At 35.4% G+C, this 15,927-nt stretch overlaps 2 protein-coding genes across 3 annotated transcripts in view; one reads left to right on the forward strand and one right to left on the reverse strand.

The window, feature by feature from the left end:
- Positions 1–12,526, forward strand: part of LOC111422506 (ciliary rootlet coiled-coil, rootletin) — a 30,851-nt gene extending 18,325 nt beyond the window's left edge. For both annotated transcript variants that reach the window (XM_023055704.2, XM_023055703.2), the window contains exons 4-7: positions 7,508–7,689; positions 7,741–7,852; positions 7,909–8,742; positions 8,794–12,526. In XM_023055704.2, the coding sequence (XP_022911472.2) occupies positions 7,508–7,689; positions 7,741–7,852; positions 7,909–8,742; positions 8,794–12,441 (4,776 nt within the window). In that variant the 3' untranslated portion in view covers positions 12,442–12,526. The remainder of the gene's footprint in view (positions 1–7,507; positions 7,690–7,740; positions 7,853–7,908; positions 8,743–8,793) is intronic.
- Positions 12,527–14,835: 2,309 nt separating this feature from the next.
- Positions 14,836–15,546, reverse strand: LOC111422511 (E3 ubiquitin-protein ligase RNF181-like). The gene is made up of 3 exons (XM_023055717.2): positions 15,217–15,546; positions 15,054–15,163; positions 14,836–15,003 (listed from the first exon to the last, which is right to left on the reverse strand). Exons 1-3 carry the CDS (start codon positions 15,404–15,406, stop codon positions 14,869–14,871), a joined length of 435 nt encoding a protein of 144 aa, XP_022911485.1. The 5' UTR covers positions 15,407–15,546; the 3' UTR covers positions 14,836–14,868.
- Positions 15,547–15,927: the final 381 nt, after the last annotated feature.

Consider the following 15,927-nt stretch of genomic DNA (forward strand, 5'->3'; position numbering starts at 1 on the left):
AATCTAGTTTCGACGAAAAAAAAAGCGCTGCTAAGTCTCTTCCCTGGACACTTTTAACTGGTATTTAGTGTTTTGTCATATTTTCCCTGGTTATTGGTTTTTCTTGAAAAGTCAGGTCGTTTAGTCTACCCAATAGATAAAGGGGTGAAAGCAATGTGGGTTTTGCTCGAACCAAGAATGCATATTATGCAAGTTTACATCAGCTTGTGGACAGATGCTTCATGCATCCATAGCATTTGTGATAAAAGGTTTGGATTTGCCCAAATCATATTTAAAAGTCAATGGTAATAGTTCAGTCTGTTATCATAATCGGTATCTGTTAAGGCCTGATGTAAAACAACGTGGTGGAGATATTATTCTCTTGAGAACTCTTGTGGACAATTGTTTTCGGAGTTCCCAGATTATGTGGGATCACATTGCGCACCAATATGATTTACGAATTCATAGAGATGTCTGAATGGGCTACACGTTGCCAGTTTTCCGTAATCGCTAAGTCAATCTTCAAAACACTTCTAGAGAAAAATGTCTTTCTTTGTCGTAATTGCATTGCACATTTTTGCCATGCAGTTGGATCGTATTCGAAACATTGAAAATAAATCATCATACGCTCTATCATACGCTTCTGCGTTAGTAAATGACATGTTTACAGTTACCATGGTTATGTGATTTGTTTTTCTCGATGAGGTAACTGGATCCGATTGATGGCACTCGAGTTTTTAACATTTTCTTCTACAACTCGAGAACGGGTGGTGATATCGAGATGCGGTTTTCACTAAAATTTAGCAAATTTTAAGGTGACTAAGGGTCTGTGAAGTAAATAGTATCGTTCCATTTAACTTTTCTTCAAAAATCACAAAAATATGTAATCGCTGCAGATAACGTCCTCTAGCTCATTTGTTTTAAAGCAGACGGTCTTACTGAAAATATCTTTAAAAAGAGCATAAAATGCTCTTTCAAACAACACCGAAAACATTCAAATCGGTTGAATGGTCTAGGAGATATTAAAATGTAAACATATGAAAACGCATTGGCCTCCCCCTCCCTTATTATGACAGATATGAGAAATATCGCAAAACAAAAGCGATGCGGTATTATCCAAGCTATTAAATGATGGTGTCAAAGTTATAGCTCATCATCTAAGTTTCTGAGATAGCGGCAACTTTATGTTTCTCAATGGCAGTTACGCCCCCTAGCGGTCGAATTACGAACTTCAAAATAATTTCCAGCTATTTCTCTTGGTCACTTTGCTTATAAGGATTTTTTTCCCAAACCTCTTGGCCTTACCGTTCTAGAGATACAGCCGCTCCGTACGCTTAACGGGACACCTGTATAAAAATATATTTCCATAGAAACGTACCTACTTACTTTGTCCCACATAAAATGCAACATATCAATATAATGTGACATTACAGTAAAACCTCGATATAACGCATCAACACGGGGAACTCAGTGTCGGTTATAGCTCAATAAAAATATACTACAATTTAGCGTTAAATAATAAATAAAACTAGACTAACACTAGATCTAGAACTATCGAGAAACATTCCGTTTAATTGTACCTCTCTTAAGATGGCTGGTAGGTGGCGCTAGTTAGTATAAAATATCACTACGTTGCGTATTTTTATTGAACTAAAACTAGAACTAACACTAAACCTAGAACTAGAATCATTCTTGTGTTAGTAATAACGATAGTGTTAGTGCAAAACTAGAACTAATACTAGACCGAGAACTAGAAAGTATCGGGTTTAGCCGTGCTTTCTAGGTCTAGTGTTAGTTCTAATTTTACACTAGCACTATCGCTAGAACTAACACATGTCCTAGAATTAGAATTATTCGGGTTTAACCGTCTTGAGAGACGTGCTGCTAAACCCGAATGTTTCTAGTTCTAGGTCATGTGTTAGTTTTAGTTTTGCACTTTCACTAGAACTAACACAAGACCTAGAAATAGAACCATTCGGGTTTAGCCGTCTTGAGAGACGTGCGGCTAAATCCGAATGTTTCTAGTTCTAGGTGTAGTGTTAGTTCTAGTTTTAATTGTTATTCAGCGTTAGATTGTGGTATATTTTTATTGAACGAAAGGTGGAATTAACACTAGACCTAGAACCAGAAACCTTCAGGTTTAGCCGTGCGTCTCTTAAGACGGAACCTCAGAGTTATCATAAGGACGTCACCCAAAAGCAAAACTTTTCCCTTTTTAGTTTTACAAAACTACCCAATGCCTGTACTATTAAGTTATGTTGCATTTTATGTAAGACAGTGCAAGTGCTGATGTAACATATTCAAATAACATTAAATATATGTCAAATGAGCTAGTAGCTATTAGGCGAACAACATATGGATCACCCTCTTGTGCATTGTGGGATATTTTTAATTAAAATTTTAAACAGCTAATTGGGGCATAGCGCATGTCCTATTCTTAGTCTAGTAATGAGAGTGTGGAACTGGCGTGATACAAAGGGAACTTTTTGAACTATTAAATTTTTGTTGGCACATAGCGTAGCTAATCCTTTTAGTTGAGCTGCTTCTAGTCCACTCTTGTTCCATTCATCCCTGTCCCTGGCTTCGCTCCTCCAACTCCTACTCCCGACCATCTCCCTAGCGTCCTGGTCGACTGCATCCTCCCATCTCAATCTCGGCCGCCTCCTCGGTCTCACTCCCTACATTTTTCTACCCATTGGTTGTCCCGGTACTCTCTCTTCTCCCATTCTAATCACGTGGCTAACCCATCTTAGGCGTTAGAGTCTGACGAACTGTGCTAGTTCGTGCCAGTTTCCTCAGGCAAGCTTTCATCTTCCCAAAACCTCTACAGCAGTGTATAAATTCTCCTTGCTAACTCCTCGCCTTCAGCACTCTCGTTTTTAAGCGCCGCAATTGCGTCTTGAACCTCATCAATGGATATGGGCTGCGTGGTCTTCTCCTCTTCTTGGTTTGTTGTACCATGATCCACCTCCATTTGGGATCCCATATTTAGTAGGTTTTAGCGAACCTTCCGTATACAGGGTGTTCCGGTGACTCGGGGAATAAAATTAACCTCATATACTAGAGCAAAAATGATGACGATTGGTGATAAAAATTTATTATAAAAGTCTTCAAATGGCCAAGATATGGGCCATCAAAGTTCAAAAATTTTAACACATTTTTCTAAATATTTTCAATACCATTTATGGTAGAGCGTTGAAATTTGGTACAGGGTAAACAAATATCAAGCAAAATCATTGAACCAATTTTGACTTTGATCGGGCGGCGGCAACCATGCTATACAGGGAGTCCCTAAAATTTGTTTGTTCAGAACTTTTTTGTTCGATCGTAACCCTACATTTATTTTTGCAGTTTCTAATAGAAAATTTATTTTAGAAGCTTTTATCACTCTTAGATAATATTGATAAAAATCACCGTTTTCGTGTTAAATGCAAAAATGGTAGGCTCCCATTTCAATAACACTAAAAAAAAAAGTTAAGTCTGCCATGACAATTAACAAACGAATTCATTGCAAGTTGTAAACACGCTTAGTCGTTTAAACAAATATTAAAAACCTTGTAGTGTTCGAAATGGAAAATTACACGTTTGGCGAACAAACCGATATGCTTTTAACATTGGGTGAATGTCTTGGAAATTCCGTAGCAGCCGCTAACCGTTATCGGCAAAAATTCCCGAATCGTAGAACCCCCAACAGAAAAACGTTTTCTCGAATTGAAGCCCGATAAAGAGAAAATGGATCACTAAAACATATCTTTTTGAACAATGGCAACCCTAGATCTGTTCGAACTCCTCAATTGGAAGAGTTAATTTTAGAACATGCAGAAAAAAATAGTACTTTCGACATGGCTAGGCGATTTGGGACGTCAAAAACGACTGTGTGGCGTATTCTTCCAGAGCAGCAGCTTTACCCATTTCACTGCTGTAAGGTTCAGGAAGTACAGCTTACCGATTATCCAATTAGATTGGAATATTGTAAGAAAATGCAACAGAAAATACAAATTGATAATCAGTTTTTAGAAAAAATACTTTTCACCGATGAATTTACTTTTTCCAAAGATGGAATAATTAAAATATATTTAAGGAATAACTTAAGGAATTTACATAGTTGGGCGGAAGAAAATCCAAAATTTTTCAAAACTTGGAAATCTCAATGGAGATTTTCTCTCAATGTTTGGGCTGGGATTGTGGGGGATGTCATTGTTGGTCCCGTTTTCTTGCCGTCAAGATTTGATGGCCCTACATACCATCAACATTTGGAAGGATTGGAGGAGTTCTTAGTGACGTTCCGTTAAATACCAGAAGGGATATGTGGTCTTTTTGAACATTTCCTATAGTATTTTTTATTACTTGTCTTGTTATTTTATGTATTTGTTTTATTTTTCCTGTTAGCGTTGTCGTTAAAATTAAATTTATTGTTTTATATTATCTTTTATTAAATCAACTAAAACAAATTAAAAAGGGATTTACCTAATCTACACTTGGAAATGTTACATACATAATATTTATGACGGCTCAGTTCGATTTGCACTTATCATGGCCGACTTAGTTTTTTTTTTTTATTGTTATTGAAATCGGAACCTAACATATTTGCATTTAACACGAAAAAGGTGATTTTTATCAATATTATCTAAGAGTAAAAAAAGTTTCTAAAATAAATTTTCTATTAGAAAGTGTAAAAATAAATGTAGGGTTACGATCGAATAAAAAAGTTCTGAGCAAACAAATTTTAGGAACATCTGTATAGCATTGTTCCCGCGGACCGATCCAACTTATAAATTACCCAATGGTTTTACGTGATATTAGTTTATACTGTACCAAATTTACCATAAATAGTGTTTAAGATATTTAGAAAAATGTGTTAAAATTTCATAACTTTGATGGCCTGTATCTTCGAAATTTGAGGACTTTTACTAATTTTTTTTACATGAATCGTCATCATTTTCACTCTAGTATATGTGGTTAAATTTGTTCCCCGAGTCACCGAAACACCCTGTATATGCAATATGCATATGATATTCCAGGTGGCTTTTATTTTATTGTTAGGCTGTCTCAATCTTTCTAGAATATATATTTCTTTTTGAAATCTCAATTTCATTACGTACGTATTGACAGTACATGTTATAATAGTTTCTATCAACCTTTCCTGACAACACTCCTTCATATAATTGTCGTTTAATAGATGTCTTGTATTTTATTTCTTTAGTAAGCCATCTTTTGTTTTCTAAATTTGACATAGTTTTAGTTATTTTATAGTTGGTTTTTTTAGTAATTGACTCCCAATAACTCAGTATATGACACTTCAGCGTTATCTTGGCTCATTATCGTAGTCCAATCAGTCATTTTTATTTCAGTATGAATATCTTGTAAGATCTCGTTACTAAAAATGCGTTTATTTATAAATCTAATTTCTGGGTTTTCTGGAATCTCAGTTATAGGAAAAGTTATTTTTTGAGCGTTATGGTATTACATTACATTACATTACATAGAATACATATCGGGTAGGCGGACCAACCAACCTTGCACCGCGACCCTAAGGATCTATTGTACCCCGATAGATATCATTATCAAATTTCACCGTGCAGTCCAATGCTCTTAACGAACATTAATACCTTGCTCGGCGAAAGGTCATTCAGATCTTTTGAGGAGATAAACTGCGACCCAAAAATCGAGAATCTGATACGGTTAACGGCAGGGCAGTGGCATAAAACATGCTCAACCGTCTCTGCTTCCTCCGCACATAGTCGGCATTCAACATCGTCGGCTAAACCCAACAAGTTGAGGTGTGCTTTTAATCGGCAGTGCCCATTAGAACTTTTATGCTACTACGGGCAAGTCCTAAAATATTCCCGGGTCTCATTCCAGGAGAACTGGTCCACAGTAGGCGAAGTCTCTCTTCAGCCCACAGTCCAATCCTATATTTGGCCATCGCAAATGATACACCAACTGCTGGTTCCGGTCCCACAAACGCTTCAGCGCTGCCATCTCGTGCTAGCTTATCTGCCGCTTCATTGCCAGCAACCCCAGGGTGACCCGGGACCCAGATCAGAGAGACTCTGTTATCACAACTCAGTGTGTTTAATGTTCTCTTACAATCATTAACCAGAGCCGACACCGTTTTCACGGCTTGCAGCGCCTGGAGAGCGGCTTGACTGTCTGAGAAGATTCGTACTGTCATGTTCTTCACCCCTCTTTCAAGAAGGATTTTAGCACCCATGTCAATAGCAAATACTTCTGCCTGGAATACAGTACAGTACGTACCCAGGCTGTAGGCTTGCTTAATTCGAGGTGTCTGGCAGTATACTCCTGCTCCTACCCCTTCAGGCGTTTTTGATCCATCTGTGTACAAGCAAATGTCTGCCCGAACCAGAGAATTTTCATTTTCGATCCAGGACTGCCGCTCAGGCAGTACAATCTGGTATCGAGCGTTAATCACTGATAATGATACCGCCAAATCTGACAGCATTGATAGCACAGCATCAGTGCTTATAATGTCTTCCGCAGCCCATTGGTAGGACATGTCGGAACAGTTTTCAGCATATTGCTTAAATCTGTAAATGGTTGTTCTACTCTATATGCAAATGCAGAGGAGATAAGCCAAGCAGAACCTCCATTGCTAGAGTTGGCGTTGTGCCTATCGCACCAGAGATTGCCAATCCAGCTACTCGTTGAATTCGTGAAAGTTTACTGATAGCTGAAGTCTGTCGGACTTTCCTATACCAGGCTGCTGCTCCGTATGTGATCATAGGTCTAACCACAGTCACATAGAGCCAGTACAATTTTTTCCACAAAGACTGCGACAAGTCCACAAGGATAGTCTAGCTTTGTGCAAAACTCCCTGCAAATGTCCATTCCATGACAGGGTTTTGTCTAGGATTACTCCTAGATATTTGACTTCCTTTGAGAAAGGAATTTCTTCACCTTGGATAGTTGGGCGGATTAGTCCATCCAAGTTTCGCTTCCTGGTGAAAGGCACAACAATTGTCTTTTGCGGGTTTATTGAGAGGTTCTCTCCCTTACACCAAGCGCAAATGGTATCTAGGGTTACCTGGAGGACTTTAGATATCCTCGGCAAACAGGTTCCTTTGACCATAACGACAATGTCATCGCGTTATGGTATTGCTCAATGTCCTTATTTACCACACTAATCATTCTACTGTTTGATCTTAAGCATTTATATGATCCAGAGACAAATGTGATCATGTTTGTGGTAGATTATGCATAAATATTGAATTGGCGGTGTAAAATTTTATAAAACGTCACCAATTTTAATTTAACAATTGTCGAATTAATGTTTTTTTCTTCAAATCGGCTAAAAAATAAAATAAAACGATTTAAAATTATTAAAAAAATTTTTAAGGTTAGGTTATTTCAAATTTTAATACGTCAAATTGACGTTTGTTGATAACGAAAGAAACTAGTTGTCATAGAAACGGTAGGGTTGAAAATAAAAATTTTTGATGTTAGAGGTTATGCATAAACATTGAGTTGACATTTATGATACTTTTTAATTAATTAATAACATTTAAAGGAGGAACGTTGCGAAGCGGCCGAAAAAAACGTTTCACAATCGTTTCGTCTTCAAGAAGACTTAGATATTCTTCACGGAGCTTTGAGAGATATAACGCACGCTTTAATTCAAGACTCGGAAGCTAAAGAGCAATGCACCGGAAGCTCTCACGTACATTTAAGCGCCCAATTAATAGCGCACAGGTAAAAATCTTCATTTAAAAATGTTTAATTTTTATAACATAACCTTTTTAGGTCTCAAAAACCAACGAAATCAAACGTTTCCCCGGCAGCTTTTGCGGAGAGCACGATTTCAGCGGTCCAAGCAGCTTTACATAAATACCAATCGATGATTCATGAACTACAGGTAAATTTACTTAAATTAAATGATTGTTTTTGTAATATTTAGTTAATTAATTTAAGGTTAAACTCCAATCAAATAAGGAGCAACTTTTGTTGGTTCGGAAACAAAATGAATCATCGGAAGAGAATCTTCAAACGATGGAGCAACGCTTAAAAGAACTCGTAGCTCAATTGGATGCAAATCGGGCTCAATTATCGCATTGCTCGCAAGAAAGGGACACTTTACACAAAGCTTTGGAGAGTTTTAAAGTTGAAAATATGGCTTTAGACAAACACCGCGTTGAAATTAATTGTATCGTTGAAGGGTTAAATTCGGATTATGAAAAATTACAAAAAGAAAATCACCGGCTTCAAAAGGATTTAGATATGATTCATGAAGAAAAGATTTTTTTGCAAACTGAAATGGAGAGATTAAATCAAAACGCGGAAAATCAAGACATTAATTTGCGAGCGGAAGAGGATCGATGCAGCCGGATGAGGGAGGAATTATTGGTTGTTCGCGAAGAGCTCAATCGATTATATTTAAATCACGATTTATTAGAACAACAAAAAATCGAAGCTGACGAAATGATCATAAATTTAGAAAAAGCCAAAAACGAAGCCGAATCGAAATTGGATAGAGCAGCAGGCGAACGAAACAACGTCAACGATAACTTGGCGAAACAAGAAGGGGTTGTTAATGCTTTGGAAACGGACAAAAAAAAACTTCAAGAGGAAATTAAAAAATTAGAGGGGGAAAAAGTTGCGCTTCATTCGCAATGTGGCGATCAGCAGAATGATATTCAATCGTTGAGGAAGGAATTGCTTCAAGCGGAGCAACAAAAATTAAATTTGGAGTCAGAAAAAGTTAGTTTGAATGAGAAAACGAAGTTTTTAGAAATTGAGAAAGGAAAGGTAATTGGAATTTTGAGAGGTTAAGTAAAAAATAAAATGATTTTTTTTTAGGTTGAGATGGAATTGGGTCAAGTAATCCGAGAAAGAAATGATTTTTCAAATCAATTAACCGTTTTGAATCGAAAAAAAGATGCTTTAAACGACGAATTAATTAGGACGCGTCAAAAACTCGAACAAGCCTCCGAAACGAATTCCCGAATCAACCGAAATTTAGAGGAATTAGTTCGAGAATGCGAAGAGAAACAATGTTCGATGGACGCGTTAGATAAAGATCTACAACGTTTAGCAGAACAATTAGCTGCGGTTCGGTGCGAAAAAGAAGCTTTGGAAGGCGTTCTTTTCGACGCTCAAACGAACTTGGAATCATGCGAAAATAAAAAGTTCCAATTGGAAAAGGAGCAACAAGAGTTATTGATAAAACAGGAAAGCTTAAAAGGAAACGTGGCGAGATTAATGAAAGATTTAGAGAGATCCGAGAAGAGATGTGTTGAGATTAAAAATGCGATGGCTCAACAAGCCGGAAGTCAAGAGGCGGAATTCACAGAAACCATTTTGAACTTAAAAAAAGTTAATGAGGATAATATTAAGAAACTAACCGAGGAGAGGGAGAAGATTCGCGCGGTTTTAGAGAAAAAGTTGGCTCAAACAACGCAGCAAATAACTCACGAGAAAGATTCGGAAATTAATAAGTTATTGGAGCGAATCGAAAATTTGCAGAATCACATCGACAATTTATGTCAGCAACACGAAGAGTTAATGTTACGCGCCGAAAACGATAAACAACAAGCTTTGTTATTAGCGCATCACGATCACCAAGCGCTACAAGAGCGCCTCGATGCCACAAAAAAAGAATTGGAATCGGAGCGAGAAAATTTGGAGCGCCTAAAAAGGGAATCGAACTCCCAATACGAAAACGATCGCGGAAATATTAACCAATTAAAAGAGGAAATTAATAAATTCAAAAATAAATTGGACGAAACCCGCCAAAAATGCGAAGAAGAAAAAATCCGATTAGAATCGAGAATTGAAGAAATCCGAAATGAACGGGATCAATGCCAAAATGAGGTTGAAAATTTAAAGGTTCAATTACATTTGGGTGAAGATAAAATCGATGATCTTCACGGCCAATTACACGAAACGATTCGGAAACTAAAAGAATGCGAAAACCACGCGGAGGGGTTACGGAAGGATTTGATGGACGTAAAGAGGCAATTAAATGATTGCAACATTGAAAAGGAAAAATATCACGGCACCAACAAAGAATTAAGGGAGTTCATCAAAAGAATCGAACAAGAAAAACGCGAAACAACTCGCCAATTAGAAGAAAATCTCCAAAAAATAACCAGCGCGGAAGAAATTAAAACCTCAATTGAGACAGAAAAAACGAAACTTCAAGAACAACTCAAAGAAATGGAAAAAGACCAATTAACGTCCCAACACAAAATCGAATCCCTCCAAGAAGACTTGCAAAGGCAACAAAATTCCGGAGCTCAAGCCCAAGCCGAAGAAAAAGAGCTCCAAGCTCGATTATTAAATGAAATCGAAGAACGAGAAAGAGCCCACCAAGAAATTCACGAAACCAAAAAACAAATCGCTGAATTAGAACGAAACCTCGATCAAACCCGGCAAGAATTATCCCGAACCCGAACTCACTCAATCCACCACGAGGAACAATTCCACGCGAGAGAACAAGATCTTTTAGCGCACCTCGAAGACAGTAGAACGCGCGAAAAAAAATTAGAAGATCAAAAACATAACTTAGAGGTTTGTTTGGTTGATGCGACTCAACAAATACAAGAATTAAAAGCGCGATTAAGCGGCTCTGAAGGAAGAGTCAAAGCACTCGACGCGCAATTAACACAAAACGAAAGCAGCAAACGCGAAATCGAACAAAAATTACACAGCGTTGTTTCAACTTTAAGAAGAATCGCCGGGATACAATTAGATGGGTCATTAACGGCTCCGTATCGCTTAATGAGTCCTTCGAGGAGGTGGTCACCGGCTCGGACATCCCATCAACAACAACAAGAACACGATGGGGATGTTGATCCTGAATCGATTCGAAAGGGGGTGCGAAATTTAATGCAGCAAGTTGCGCAAATCGAGCGGGAAAGAGACGATTTTAAAACTCAAATGGTTTCGATGAAGAAACAACTCCACGAAGCCCACGAAATACAAAGCAAAGGCGATAACAAGTTGGGAAAATTAATGAGTAATTTGAGGACCCTCCAGGATGAGAAAGGCAGTTTAGAAGTGAAATTGGGCCAAAAAATGAAATCCCTCCAAACGCAAAGTGAAATTTTCCAAAAGAAATGCGACGAAAATCAATTGCAAAGGGATCGAATCGTTTCGTTGGAGTTATCCGTTAATTCCATGGGGGAGGATAAACTCCAACTCGAAGATAAAATTGAGAAGTTAAAAAATCAACTATCAAGGGTTGAGAATGAAAAAAGAAATTTCCAAGAGGAGTTATCTCGCGTGGAATCTCGCGCGACTAAATTAGAATTACAAAGAATGTCCGCAGAGGGCGATTTACAACGCCTTCAAATGATGCTACAAGATAAAGAGAACCAGATACAAAAGTGCCACGAAAAGTGCGAATCCCAATCAAAAATTATAACCGCCTTAGAGGAGCGGTGCGTTTCGTTAAAATCAACGATCGACCAACTCACCCAAACTTTAGACAGATCCTCATCGAGCGAAAACGAGCTTAAAGCAGAAATTCAAAACTTACAAAGAAACTTAATGGAATCAACCGCTGCGTCGCATTCGGGAATAGAGCGCCTAAAACATCTACAAAAATCCCTCGCAAACTCCGAAAACGAAAAACGAGTCCTTTCAGAACGCATGGATGGGTGCCAACAAACCGTGGCAGAGTTACGAAGAAACAACCAAATCCTACAAGATCAAATGGCGCGATTAAACAACGAACTCTCGAATTGCGAGGTGCAAAAGTCCGGGTTAGAATCGCAATTGCGAATGTCTCAGTGGCCATCGGGAAGTGAGAACAACGACGATGATTTGATGCGACAATTACAAACGATTCAAAAAGAAAAAACGGAATTACGAGGAAAAGTCGATACGATGTCCCATAAAATGAGACAATTAGAAAGCGATAAAAGAAATTTGGAACGATTAACCAAAACATCCCAACCTAACTTAGTAAATAAAAGATGTGAAAAATTCGATGTTGATGGAGACGATTTTAAATTGCAACAAGAAAATCGCGATTTAAAACTGAAAATACAAAAGCTTGAGAATGAATTGACCGAAAAAGAAACGGAATTGGCTAGGTTAAAAACTCGGCAACCGATTTTGGATCAAAAATACGATCGGAGTGAGATTGAAAGATATCGGGCGGCTCAATTGCAAGCCGAGCGTTTGTTGGAAGCTCGCGAACAAAGCCATCGACAACAAGTTCAAAGATTAGAGCATCAATTAGCGATGTTAAGGGAACAATTAAATCAAGAAATTAAAAGGCGTCAACAATATGTTTTACGGTCGACGCGAGCTGGGCGTGAAATGCAACAATTAAGACAAGCTTTGGGTGATTCTTTACGTACCGTTTCTCAAGATCCATCTCTCGATGCTTTGTTGTTAGAACATGAAGCTCGGAAATTAGATAATACCCTTTCAAACACTGCCAGTTTACCTCCAGGATTGTCTTCTTATCGAGCTACAACTCCACAACCTAAATAATATTAAAAAAATTAAATAAACAAAGCTTATTTAATGTGCCATTTAAAAATTGTGTTCACAAAAAAGAAAAAAAAATAGTAATAAAACGTAGAGAAAAAATAATTAAATAGCACTGCTTTTTAAAATTATGATATCGTTATGTAGATTTTTAAGTTGTAAAAGCTTCGAATTGTTTTAATTGAAATAAATACGTACACATAAAATTGTTTTTAATACAAAAATAATTTAACTAAACATAGAATTATGCAAAAATTTTAATTCTTCTCTCTCGCCGTCTTAAAAGACGCACGGCAAAATCCGAATGGTTCTGGTTCTAGATCTAGTGTTAGTTCTACTTTTCTTTGAATAAAAATAATACAAATAACTAGAACTAACACTAGAACTAGAACTATAGTTCGATTTTTTTCTATAATACTTGTCAACGTAAATTATTTAGGGTTTCTGTTGGTATTATCTAGGACCCTTATAAAATTTATGTTGTTTTCCTGATTTTTAGTAACATTTTCAGTAACTAAATAGTTGAGGCTAAAATACTAATAAATTTTTAGATAAATACGATTTTCACGAAGTACATATTTGTTGTAAAAACGTGCTACAAAGTAATTAATAGAATAAAATACCTTTTCTAGGTAAATAAATGGCCAATAAACACCCCACAACACTTTTTATGCACTTTTTCTTTTTGAATAACGAAAGCTCAAATGTCAATGTGACATATTTACTTCAAAACATGATAAAACAAAACTCCCTGTTAATTTTGCCAACTTTACAACAATTTGACAGGTATTATAGAAAAAAAATGATCTATAGAATGCATCGGGTTTAGCCGTGCGTCTTCAGATTAGCCATAGCGTTTAGCCATGTGTCTCAAAACGGCTAAACCCAAATGATTCTAGTTCTAGGTTTTGTGTTAGTTCTAGTTTTAATTGTTATTAAGCTTCCACTTACTAATTCATAGATGGCGCCACCAATAAAATTTTAATCCATCAAATGTCAATTTTAAAAACTTGAGTTTTCTCGTTAAAATGAGCTCATATTAAATGTTGCAAGTTCTTAATTGCTACAAATTTTAATTTTATGTAATTGAGGTTATGTCCGTTTATATTCAAAAACGATTTTGGACCCAAGATTATTTTAAAATACGTTTTTGGCCAATTCAATAAGGTTATATTGCATTTATTTCAATTGTTTAATCGATAGATGGTGCTGAATTAATTCTTTTTATTTAATTTTGTTGATATTCCTTTTTGTTTATAATTAATTTTGTTAAATATTAATTAATTAAACGAGTTTCTTTTAATTTTAATTCATATTATTTTATAATTATATTTTAATTAAAGTTTTATTTATTATTTCATAGATGGCGCCACCAATAAAATTTTAATCTGTCAAATATCGAGTGTTTAAAGTTTTAAAAAAACGATTTTTATCATTAGAATCGCTCATGTTAAATTTTGCAAGTTCTTCATTGCTAGAAGTTTTCATTTTATGTAATTGAAGTTATGTTCGTTTGTGTTTAAAAACTATTTTGGCCCCAAGAACATTTTAAAATACGTTTTGGCCCAATTCAGTAAGGTTAGTAAGGTTATATTGTATTTATTTAATTTGTTTAATCGATAAATATTCCATTTTATTTTAACACTTTCGTGTTCGCTCAATATACAATTAGGGTAACGTCAATAGCCGGCATCTTCACTACGTATTGCAAGGTTGCCAGGTCTCACGATTTATCGCGAAATCTCATGATATTACCTTTAATCTCACGATTTAACATGTACTTCTCGCGATTTTATTACAAAAATAATATAATAATTAGTGTTAATAAAATCAAAGTAAAAATCATAGCATTTTCAACTCGAATTCTAGGTTATTGTAAATTTCTCTATTAGTTACATTTATTCGCCGCTAGATGGCGTTAAGAAATTACTTAAATTAATATTTTATTTTCTTTTAATTATATCACTTTTATATGCAAAAGTTATCTAAACTATTTTACTTGAATCCTATGCCTATGTGTAACACATATTATTAAAATTGAGTGATTTTTAAGCAAATTTCAACATCTCACGATTTTTTGACATGGCTCACGACATTCTGTGTGTAATCTGGCAACCCTGATTATGACTATTCATCTTAATTTTTCATGTATTATCTACTCTAGAAGTCTGACAGCGATTTTTTGAATCACCTTGCACACTATATTTACTCAACAGACCTTCACTGAAAAGGTTACTAAAAATCAGGAAAACATCATACATTTTATAAGGGTCCACAAAAGAAAAAAAATAAAACTGAAAAAAGTAATTAAATAGTACTTCTTTTTAAAATTATGGAATCATTATGTATGTTTTTAAGTTGTAAAAGCTTGAAATTGTTTTAATTGAAATAAATACCACCACATAAAATTCTTTTTAATACAAAAATAATTTAACTAAACATAGAATTATGCAAAACTTTTAATTCTTCTTCTCGTTGTTTAGCCCTAATTTTTTCTTTCCTATATGCTTCATAATCCTCATCATCGGTGGGTAATTCAAACCGACATAATGGACAAGAATTTGTCTAAAAAGGATCAATAAAAAAAAGGAATCACTCATCCTAACCTCACTTACTTTACTTAACCATAAATCAATACATTCCGGATGAAACGAATGTTCGCAAGGCATCTGTTTAAAAGTTTCATCAATTTTAAACCTTTTAAGACATATCGGACATTGATCTCCTAAAAAAATAAATTTTAATGAATTAATTTTTTTTATTTATTCTATTGCTTACCCTCCGAAGACAATACATCCGTTTTTAAGTTTAATACGGCACTTTTAGAGGCAGGGGGAGGTAACCGATTCGTTGTATTCTCATCAAACATCAAAAAATCCCTCAATAATTGTTGAATTAACGTGGTTAGATTGGGAGTTTCGCCGTCTCGTAACGGGGTCCAACCCATTTCATCGAAATAATTTGCCATTTTCTTCAATACAAGCGTTTATGATGCAATGATGTTTAATGAATCATTTTAATTTATGGTTAAATTTGTCGCGTAATGTTGATTGACGTTTAAAATGTCACTTGAAATGAAATAAACAAACAGTTTTTAGTGACATCTATGATTTGGTTAGAAAAAATTGTATAGGAATCTACTTAAAACACAAAATTTTTAAATATTTATTTATTTTGAGAATTAAAATAACGCAAATTAAGAAAAATTATTGTTATTATTAATTTATTAATATTTTAATTGAATTTATTATATTAGGATATTAGTGTACCTAGAGAATCAAAAGAAAGCTTTTTAATTATTTTTTTTTTAACTTTCTAATTTAACAAAAATGATTTAATTATAATAAAGAGGATTAAAAAAATTTTTGAAGCGTAACCAATTTTATTTTTTTGAAAATTTATTCATAACGGAGATCGTTCGCCACGCTTAAAGCGCGTTTTAAAGCTTAAAACGCATTAAATAGCAGTGAAAATTTGTTGTTCTCTCCG

This window comes from Onthophagus taurus, chromosome 3 (genome assembly GCF_036711975.1).
Source record: "Onthophagus taurus isolate NC chromosome 3, IU_Otau_3.0, whole genome shotgun sequence".
Lineage (NCBI taxonomy): Eukaryota > Metazoa > Arthropoda > Insecta > Coleoptera > Scarabaeidae > Onthophagus > Onthophagus taurus.